Source organism: Nylanderia fulva, unplaced genomic scaffold (genome assembly GCF_048542155.1).
Source record: "Nylanderia fulva isolate GAGA-0341 unplaced genomic scaffold, ASM4854215v1 Scaffold641, whole genome shotgun sequence".
Taxonomy (NCBI): Eukaryota; Metazoa; Arthropoda; class Insecta; order Hymenoptera; family Formicidae; genus Nylanderia; species Nylanderia fulva.
Window position 1 is genome coordinate 41,841 of NW_028190744.1, and position 11,877 is coordinate 53,717.

Consider the following 11,877-nt stretch of genomic DNA (forward strand, 5'->3'; position numbering starts at 1 on the left):
ATAAGTTTACAGTACTTTAAAACATACTGTTTTTTATATTATACTTTTTTGAATTTGGCGCTTTTTTTACTTTTTTCTAAAAAAAAATTTTTTTTAGTTCCATTTTTACGTAAAATTAATAAATCAGTTTTTCATGAATGCTTGAGTGTTGAGTCATATTATTATAAATAAATATGAACATAAGGTCTTAATATATTAATAAATAAACAATAGGTAAATAAGGTGTTTTAGACGAGCGGTTATTAGATGACAATAATACAAAGATATGTTTAAATCATGAAATTTCTATTATTTATTACATAGATGAGACGTTTCGAGCGCTCACTTGCGTCTTATCAATCATATTAATTAAACATAATAAAAAACTAATACAATAAAACGGCGAGTCAATAGTCATGTACTAGATGAAATCTTCATAATTAATACTTAATATCCACGTGTTTCATATATGCAGATGATATTGAAAAATTTATTTGTGTATAATGCTGTCAATGGAATACTTGGTTAATATTGAATTACCGCTTGAGGATTTTATGATGTTTAATTGTACTGTATTTGTTGTTAAACTAATGTGATTATTATTCCATGTATTATTATACCATGGATTAGTGTGAAGATAGGACTACAACATATTTCAGATTCAGTCAAATCGGAGGGAATAATGTCGGGTGTTCCCTTGTAAGTGATAATTACGTAGAAAAACTAAAAGAAGTGACGAAAAACATTTCTGGTAGTTTTCCTGTAATGCTTAAAATTTATTAACAATTAAGAATTATATTCGGCTCTCAATATGAAAAAAATATATTTACATAGGCTGACAAAGCTGAACGCGATGTGGGTTGCGAAAATCAATTTAGCGATACAATTAAATGATTGTGCGTGAGCCATTAATCGAGATACAATTCCTAAAAAATGTTTACAGTGTAAAGATCAACAAATTCGTGCATCAAACACAATTATTTAATTGTAGCAAAAAAAATAATTTTTGCAATAATCGACGCAACGACATCGCGTTCGGCTGGTTTAGTCAACATGTTTATATTTGCTTGAAATTTAGATTTGTTGAAAATTAAATATGTTCTGTCCTCATTGCATGTAATTGGCAATAATAATTGTACATGTAAAATTGAAATTTATTGCAAATATACAAAACGACACTTTTCTTCTTAACTTATTAGTTCATGTGCATGTCATGTTACATTTTTTTAACTTATAACATAATTTTATAATTGTTTCTTACATATCAAAAATATTTTTATTAATAAGAAATGTCTAAGAGCCATACGCGGTTTCTTGCGTACATCTCCAACAAAAATTAATTTTTCGTTGGAAATAAACGAAAATGTGCACAAGTCACATATTATTCTTGATTTTCTACCAAGACTTTACATGAAATATCTTATATTTGAGATTTAATTTCATAAACCCCTGTACCCCCCCCCCCCTAAAGAAATAAAGAAATAAATGCGAGAGAAAAATATAGATCCGAAAGTTGCTAAAAATATTTTTATACATAATCGCTATTATAGATATTCTGCATTTTATTATACAGAAATATTAATATACAAATTCGAGAATTTACTCTCAAGTGCATAATATTATAAAAAATGGTAATAATTTCGTCAACCATATCTGGCTATAAATACAATTTATTAAACTTTACGACGTTTCGGCCATGGGTTTCGGCTCTTATCAAGTGCTATAAACAATTGATATATAATTAAATTAATAATATTACAGATTAATACAAATTAGGTGCTTAAATATTGATATACCAATCTACTTAATACCGCATTATTGTAATAACACTGCTTGTTTGATCTTAGGTCATGACGTGATGTACTGTCATGATAATGTGTTACGAACTAACTATATTAATATGTCAATACGGAACTATTTATATACTAGATCAGACTAAACGACCTTTATTAATTTTTCGTAGACATTGTTTAGATTGTCAGTATCTTTTTGTAAGTTAATATTATTGTCAAATTTCTTGATGAAAAACATCTCCGCTATTTCTCGTTTTCTAACATATTTTTCATGATGTAAAATTTCGGGCGAAGACCAATTGAAATCATGTCGCATATCAATTTTATGATTAGTAATGACCGAAAAATTACTACTGTGTACCTTGATGTTATTAAAATGTTCCTTTACACGTGTGCCTAATTGTCGTTTAGTTTGACCTATATATGATGCAGGACAATTTTCGCAATTAATTCTATACACTACTTCTGTTTTTTCTTTTAAAGGTATAGGGTCTTTTACACGTTTAATTAAAGAAGTTAATTTCTTCGGTATACTGTAAACGCTTTGCATACCCGTAGTTTGTAATAATCTCGTCAAATCATCGCTGAGTTCTTTGACATAAGGTAATTTTATAACATGATCAAATTTCGCACTGCCTAAATTATTGTTATTATTAATATAATCATCGTTGTTTCGTGTACTAAGTAATTTTAATCTGTTTTTTACAAACTTATTGACAATGTCCGAAGGAAAACCATTGTTCATCAATATCGTTTTTACTTTGAGGATGTTCGCTTGATGAAAACATTCATTAGATAGCATCACCGCATGATCAACTAAACTGAAAATAGTATTCTTTTTATATTTAAACGGATGATTGGAATAATAATTAATATATCTGCCTGAACTTGTGGGCTTCAAAAACCAATTAGTTAATAAATTGCCATTTTTCCTAATTACTGTAGTGTTTAAGAAATTAATCATGTTATTATTTTCAATCTCATGCGTGAACTTTAATCTTGGATGATAATTATTAAAAGTTGACAAAATTTCATCAACACACCCCTGAGAGATAATTGTGAAAATGTCATCCACGTATCTAAAAAACGGCATAGTTTCGAAACCCAACATTTCCAGACACTCAGTCTCTAGATCATCCATCACCATATCAGCTAATATTGGTGAAAGCGGAGACCCCATACGACTACCATAAATTTGTTCATAATATTGACCGTTAAAAACAAAACTAGTCGAAGGGGTCTCCGCTTTCACCAATATTAGCGGATATGGTGATGGATGAGCTAGAGACTGGGTGTCTGGAAATGTTGGGTTTCGAAACTATGCCGTTTTTTAGATACGTGGATGACATTTTCACAATTATCCCTCAGGGGTGTGTTGATGAAATTTTGTCAACTTTTAATAATTATCATCCAAGATTAAAGTTCACGCATGAGATTGAAAATAATAACATGATTAATTTCTTAAACACTACAGTAATTAGGAAAAATAGCAATTTATTAACTAATTGGTTTTTGAAGCCCACAAGTTCAGGCAGATATATTAATTATTATTCCAATCATCCGTTTAAATATAAAAAGAATACTATTTTCAGTTTAGTTGATCATGCGGTGATGCTATCTAATGAATGTTTTCATCAAGCGAACATCCTCAAAGTAAAAACGATATTGATGAACAATGGTTTTCCTTCGGACATTGTCAATAAGTTTGTAAAAAACAGATTAAAATTACTTAGTACACGAAACAACGATGATTATATTAATAATAACAATAATTTAGGCAGTGCGAAATTTGATCATGTTATAAAATTACCTTATGTCAAAGAACTCAGCGATGATTTGACGAGATTATTACAAACTACGGGTATGCAAAGCGTTTACAGTATACCGAAGAAATTAACTTCTTTAATTAAACGTGTAAAAGACCCTATACCTTTAAAAGAAAAAACAGAAGTAGTGTATAGAATTAATTGCGAAAATTGTCCTGCATCATATATAGGTCAAACTAAACGACAATTAGGCACACGTGTAAAGGAACATTTTAATAACATCAAGGTACACAGTAGTAATTTTTCGGTCATTACTAATCATAAAATTGATATGCGACATGATTTCAATTGGTCTTCGCCCGAAATTTTACATCATGAAAAATATGTTAGAAAACGAGAAATAGCGGAGATGTTTTTCATCAAGAAATTTGACAATAATATTAACTTACAAAAAGATACTGACAATCTATAAAAATTGAGAGAGGTTGAAAGTCGTATCTAATCTAACCTAATTTGTATAATCTGTAATATTAGTAATTTAATTATATATCATTGTTTATAGCACGGTATTTTTTGTAATATGTATTCAATGTAGCTAAGCTATGACAAAAGCGTGTTTATACATACATATATATATATATATATATATATTATATATATATATTATATACACATACTCACATTCGATTGCTAAGAATATTTTTTATAATTATATATATAAAGAACTAAGAAGCCACCAGTCGATAATTAAAAATGGTAATAATTGATAAGGGCCGAAACCCATGGCCGAAACGTCGTAAAGTTTAATAAATAGTATTTATAGCCAGATATAGTTGACGAAATTATTACCATTTTTAATTATCGACTGGTGACTTCTTAGTTCTTTATATATATAATTATAAAAAATATTCTTAGCATCGAATGTGAGTATGTGTATATAATATATATATATATATATATATATATATGTATGTATAAACACGCTTTTGTCATAGCTTAGCTACATTGAATACATATTACAAAAAATACCATTTTTAAACAATAATTACATTAAACACAGTCGCGTTTGAAAATATTCATAATTTATTTGTATGGACCATATAGGCACCAATTCAAAACAAATTTTAATTTGCCTTTATATACACATACATATATTTATAAATATATAATATATTTTTATATTTGAATCAGAAATCTTTTTTATATTTAATAATATAGCACAATATATTGTATAGCTTTCATACAAAATTATTATTTGAAGAAAAACGTTTACAAAATTTAACCATAAAGTTGACTAAATTATATGTATCGATAAAACAAATTTTTCCTTTGAAATTTTAAATTAAATCTTTTAAAGAAACCTAAACATCATGTAAAATATAACATTGTCAATTGTAATTTTAAGATAATATTAAATTGTGATTAATCGTTGATTTTTGATATGTGATAAAACTCTTTTCTTTACACACTGACAACATTTGAATTCAATCCCATTAAACAAATTTTTCGTGTGATATTTTTCTTTTCCGCAAAAGATTGACTTTTCCTGCATGGATTCCTCAAAAGTGGTATTCAAGCCGATGCATTCGTCTTGAATCCGAATCGTTTCAGTAACATCAACTTGATTTTCTTTCTCCATACAAATATGATAAAGACGAAGAAATTCTCTACTACATTTAACAAAGCACTAACAATATCAATGTAATAACTAATATTATATAATTGTACCGCAAAGAACCTTAAAATCGTATACAGAAACCAATTTATACCCGTAATGATAAACAACACGATAAATAACTTCATATATAGATTCAACCTGCAAAAAAATATATATTAGTCACCTTGTTTAGAATTATTATTCCATGTTATTATATATCACGAATTTGCACGATGTTTGGACATGTATCTGTTGGGATGTGCTGGTCGAGACAAGAGACACGGTTTTCTTTTATATATATATATATATATATATATAAGCATCATTGTCTCACTTTGTTTTGGTCTTATCACGTGAACGAAGAAACGGTCAATCACATGAACATGAACGGTCAAAATATCAATCGCGGGATTCCGGGATGTATCGGGCTTTTTCGGATCGACAACGAAGGCTTGCCTGTGCGGCCTGAAATAAATTCGCACAGGTCACTTGCTAATCTTCATGTCTCGAGAAGCGCATCGCAATACATAGTCGTGCATAATTTTAATAAATCAATATTATACGAGGATCAAGTCATTACAGTTTATTTCAATCAAACTCTCTCATACCATCGCGCCCGTACTGCTGCATTAAATAAAAACTAGAAGCCTGTGCTTCAGCTCGCGTCGCCCGTGGAGATTCAAAATTATACCCGGGACTTTACACGTGAGAGAATTCACGAAACATTTTGGTCCTTCGAGCCGGATTCTTTGCGACAAACTGAAATTTGTCAGATCCGCAACAATATTTAACGGTACGAGCCGCTTTGGAGTTGCATCGAGAGGGTCAAGGAGCAATGATTATCGTCCATCGAGAGGACATCCCTGAAGCATACAATCAGTGGCCGTTGAAATAAATGAGATAAGGAGCTGCCAACCCGGAGGAGCCCGTGTGACGATCCATGATGCAGAGAAATTGGCGGACGAACAACCAAAGGCGGTCAATGAGGCATTAGCTGAGCGATCAAATCGACGGTCAAGGAAGGAGAATTACTCACTTGCCAATCAGGGTGTTCATTTCCGTTTCGCATTTCGGGTGAACTGTTATTGTGGCAATATATATTGTGCACGATAGCGATATATTGCGTGGATTATGGCTCATTCGGATCAGATCTTAGCACTAAAGAGAAAGCGTACGTCGATAAAGGCTGCATGTACCCGAATAAAAACATACGCGGATTCGGTGACTCAATTGACGCCGGAAACGGTAGCAAATTTAGAGGAAAGAAAAGATAAATTAGCTAGCTATTGGAAGGAGTATGACTGGCAATCTGAGATAGAGGCAATCTGCGACGGTGAGGGAGGAGATCGCGAGGCGTTTGAAGAAATGTTTTTCGGATTGACGGCAGCGTTGCGCTGCAAGATTGCGGGATATAATCGCGTGCCTTCCAATAGCCGCTCCGCAGTGTCTACCCCGGTATCCGTCGGCGAGTCGGGCACCTCTGTGTGTTGTGTGTGTGTGTGTGTGTGTGTGTGTGCATGCGGAGTGCGATTACCGAAATTATATCTACCAAAATTCGCGGGAAAATACGAGGATTGGTTTCCTTTTTATGAAATGTTTAACTCCATAATAAATGATAATCCGTCCTTGAGCGGCTTCCAAAAATTTCAATATTTGAGAGCATCTATGACAGGCGAGGCAGCAATTATAATTCAATCGCTGGAATTGACTGATTCAAATTATCAAGTAGCTTGGGATTTATTAAAACAGAGATATGATAACAAACGCGCTATAGTGCATACGCATCTACGCGCTCTGTTCGAGCTGCCAAATATCGCGAAAGAAAATGCTGTTGAGCTGCGTAGGGTGGCGGACAATGCCGCGAAACACATACAAGCATTGAAGGCACTGCATTGCCCTACGGAGCATTGGGACACGCTGCTTATCAATACTTAGTTTCGTCTAAATTTGATCCGATTACTGCTAGAGAGTGGCAGGTGTCGTTGACCGGGACAGAGTTACCCGCGTTCAAGCAGCTCTCAGAATTTTTGGAGCACAGATGCAATTTGCTAGAATCGTTGAATCGCGGACAAACTCAGCCCGCCGGAAAGCGTTTGGCAGCTCACGTCGCGACTGCCTCTTTGTTGTGTGGATATTGCCAGGGAAAACATCTCATTTATTATTGTCGTGAGTTTATTAAACTGCCGGTCGCTCGACGAATCGCGGAAATACGGAAGCGCAAGCTATGCGCAAATTGTCTTCGCGGGGGCAATCATTATGCCGCAAAATGTAAAATGGGCGCGTGTAAAACATGCGGAGCCAAACATAATTCGATGCTTCATCTTCAGGCGGATTCGGGCGACATTACTGAAAAGGGAAAGGCCGAAGGTGAGCCGTCTCCGGAGACGATAAAAGAAAAAATAGTTATGACTCAGGTGTCCTCCGCGTGGAACGCGCATGTATTGCTTTCAACGGCAATTGTGTATATAATAGATGCTACTGGAACGAGACAATCATGTCGAGTTTTGCTGGACAGCGGCTCGCAAGCGAATTTTATAACGCGAGATTGTGTCGAGAGATTAAACTTAAGGCCATCGACGGGCGGTGTTAGAATCACCGGAATAAATGGCATGACAAGCGACGCCAACGAGATCGTGAAAGTAAAATTACATTCTCGTTTGAGCGGTTTCTGCGCAAGTTTGGAGTGCGTTTTGACGAACCGCATAACCGATCGGATACCTACGGCACCTATTAATCGAGAAAGGATACAAATACCTAATGGGATTAAATTAGCTGATCCAGAATTTCATAAATGCTCCGATATCGATATATTGATAGGCGCCGATATATTTTGGCAGCTGCTTTGTGTGGGGAGATTGAAGTGTTCCCGATCGCATCCCACGCTACAAAAAACGCTTTTCGGATGGATTGTCGCCGGCCGTGGAGGTCACCGCTCGCGACGCCCGCGGGCGCGAAGTGAGAGCGTTTCACATTTCGGTGGCGGATGCCGCCTTGCAAAATCAATTAGCCAAATTCTGGCAGATCGAGGAAGATTTTCGGCCGTCGGATTCGTACACTAGCGCGGAGCGTTTTTGCGAGAGACACTTCCTCGATAATACTAAGAGAAATGAAGAGAGTCGAATAATAGTCACGCTTCCGATTATTAAACAGAAATTAGAGAATCTCGGGGAAACGCGAGACATAGCAATGCGGCGTTTTTGCGGGCTGGAAAGACGGCTGAATCGCGATCCGGGATTAAAATCGCAATACGCGGCATTTATGCGCGAGTACTTGGCCCTTGGGCATATGAAATTAGTAAGGGAGGAAAATGACAAAAACAAGGGATTGCCGACGTACTATTTGCCGCATCATTGTATATTAAAGACGTCAAATAAAACGACTAAAATCAGGGTGGTTTTCGATGCTTCATGCAAAAGTTCGACAGGGGTTTCTTTGAACGACGCTCTTATGATCGGGCCGACGGTGCAGCAGGATTTATTTTCCATTGTATCGAGGTTTCGAATTTTTCGATTCGTATTCTCCGCAGACATCGCCAAGATGTACCGGCAGATATTGGTCGATCCGCAGCAGACGCGACTGCAGCGTGTTCTGTGGCGAGATGAGGCCACCGCGAGCGTGCAAACATACGAATTAATAACGTTGACATACGGTACAGCGACCGCGTCATATTTAGCTACTAGAGCGCTGCAATTTTTGGCCGAGATGTACGCGGAGGAATTTCCCGCGGGATCCCGGCGAGTAAAACGCGATTTTTACGTTGATGACCTGCTAACGGGAGCGGACACAATCGAGGAAGCATTAGCGTTGAAAAACCAGATCGTAAAGATTCTGAACCGCGGCGGATTTCAACTGAGCAAGTGGCATTCAAACGAATCAGTATTGATAAATGATATGTATGATAAACATAACGCCGAGGTTCAAATTGATAGAGACGCGACGTCGCGCATCCTCGGAATTCTTTGGAATCCGTCGATGGATGTATTTCGGTTCGCGATTGAATTGCCGACTGACTCACACAAGATAACGAAGCGCGTAATATTGTCGGAGATATCAAGATTATTTGACCCGTTGGGATTAATCGGTCCGGTTATTATCATACCAAAAATGCTGTTACAGGAGATTTGGCAATTAAAAATACAGTGGGATGAATCGATTCCACTGGATATGCATGCAAGGTGGTCCGCGTTTAAGAGACAATTAAGAGAATTAAATGATTTAAGCGTCCCGAGGTTTATAGGGAGAAATCAAGAGGGGGCTCGCGTTCAGATACACGGGTTTTGTGACGCCAGCCAGCGGGCGTATGGCGCGTGTTTGTATATTCGAAGACAAATACATGGGAACGAAGTACAGATTGATCTGTTGTGCTCTAAAACAAGAATAGCCCCACTCAGAGCGATTTCGATTCCGCGACTCGAGCTTTGCGCGGCATTATTGCTGGCACAATTGTTGGACAAAGTGCGTTCATCTATTGACATAAAGGACGTGCGGTATACTTTGTGGTCGGATTCCACGATCGCGCTGAGATGGATTTCGTCGTGCTCGAGAAAATGGTCGGTTTTTGTGTCAAATCGCGTCGGAGAAATACAGCGGTTAACTTCCGGTTTGGATTGGCGGCACGTGCCGACAACCGAAAATCCTGCGGATTTGCTATCTCGGGGCGTCCACCCGCATGACATCGGGAATGCCGCGCTATGGTGGCGAGGTCCCGCGTTGTTAAAGAGCAGCGAGGAGTCGTGGCCAAGCGTTGGCGAATATGTCCCGGAGTCCGAGATGCCGGAGAGGCGGCGGATAGTTGCTGCTGTCGCTGGCGTGGTGGCACTAAGCCCCTTTTCGGAGCTTATAGCTAGATGTTCGAGTCTAGATAAATTATGCCGAATTGTTGCATATTGCAGGCGATTTATTGGACCGCGTCTGCGATCCGAGGGAGACGTGGGCGTTCACGTCTCGCACGTGGAAATCTCGGCCGCATTGGAAAACATTTGCAAGCTGGTGCAAGGGGAAGTTTTTTCAAACGAGTTCGAGCAATTAAAGAAGGGAAACGCTCTCACTTCCGCTAGCTCATTAAAATCATTATCGCCGTTCTTGGATAAACAGGGTCTGATTCGCGTCGGTGGGAGGCTCGAAAAATCACAATTAAGGTACGATGCCCGCCACCCAATTTTGCTCCCAAAGAATCATCGGCTCACTCAGCTCGTAATAAAGAAAGAACATATACGCAATTTGCACGCTGGATTACAGGGCACTATGGCTGCGGTGCGACAAAAATTTTGGCCTCTCTCGGTTCGCTCGACCACACGAAAGGTTACTATTTATATTAGACAGTGCCTCGTTTGTTTTAGATGCAGGCCGGCGATATCGGAAGCGAAAATGGGGGTGTTACCTGCGCCCCGTGTGACACCTTCGCGGCCGTTCTCTAATTGCGGCATCGATTACGCGGGGCCTCTCATTATAAGAGAAGGCAAGCGGCGAAATGCTCGAAATAGTAAGGCTTATGTTTGTATATTTGTGTGCTTCGCTACGAAAGCAGTACACATTGAAGTAGTCAGTGACTTGACGACGGACGCTTTTCTAGCGGCCTTAAAGCGTTTCATTTCTCGGCGGGGGTACCCGACTTCTATATTTTCCGATAATGGAACTAATTTTAAGGGGGCCTCGCGCCAATTGGAACAGTTGTACGCGTTTCGTGGCGCGTCATCAACCAAAGAAAAAATAGAACAGTTTTGTCGCGACTCCAGAATATCATGGCGTTTTATTCCACCTGGAGCGCCGCACTTTGGCGGGCTCTGAGAGTCCGCGGTAAAATCTGCGAAATATCACCTACAGCGTGTTGCGGGCGACTCACACCTGACTTTCGAGGAGTTGCAGACAACGTTGTGCGAAATAGAGGCTGTATTAAATTCGCGTCCGTTGACGCCGCTGAGTTCTGATCCTAATGATTTAGCCTATCTTACGCCGGGGCATTTTCTGGTTGGCGAGGTATTGAGTGATTTTCCATGCCACGACCTTACTGATTTAATTATTAAGGAAGGTCGATTGATACGATTGCAGAGAGTCGAGCAGCTCCGCCAGCATTTTTGGAGTCGTTGGAGCCGCGAATACTTAAATCAATTGCAGCAGCGGTAGAAATGGACTAGCAACAAGGGAGAGCAGATGGGCGTTGGCAAGATGGTGCTAGTCATGCAACCGGGCCTTCCGCCTCTGCAGTGGGCGCTTGGCCGCGTAAAGGAAATTCATCCTGGAACTGATGGCATCGCCCGTACAGCCACAATAATCACGGCCAAGGGATCATTTGTCAGGCCTCTTTCAAAATTATCAATTTTGCCTCTAGAAGATTAGCATTTGTAAAAACATATATATTGTTTTTTGTTGCTTGACAATCAATTGTACTACATTCATAACATGAACGTGCTATATGAGTGCAAAAAAAAACAAAAAGCAGGACGTTTCTTTTGCAATTAGTTATAAAGTTTGACCACGCTGAATAATCAAATAGCGTTAATGACAAAATTATTTAAATCGCTTTAGATATTTGAATTGAGGACGACTCTTATCATTTATACTACACTTTACTCATTATATATTATTATTTTCTTTGCGCTACAAAGCATATTATTTAATATACATATTCATTGTACTGTTATTTGACGAAGCGTATCAATCATATTGTATGCCTGCCGCATGT

The 11,877-nt window shown here is 37.8% G+C and overlaps 1 protein-coding gene across 1 annotated transcript; it reads left to right on the forward strand.

The window, feature by feature from the left end:
- Positions 1–6,326: 6,326 nt before the first annotated feature.
- LOC114939979 (uncharacterized) lies at positions 6,327–11,318 on the forward strand. The gene is made up of 5 exons (XM_085488164.1): positions 6,327–6,677; positions 7,040–8,150; positions 8,203–10,333; positions 10,535–10,688; positions 11,019–11,318. The coding sequence occupies exons 1-5, from the start codon at positions 6,327–6,329 to the stop codon at positions 11,316–11,318; spliced, it is 4,047 nt and encodes a 1,348-aa protein (XP_085344290.1).
- Positions 11,319–11,877: the final 559 nt, after the last annotated feature.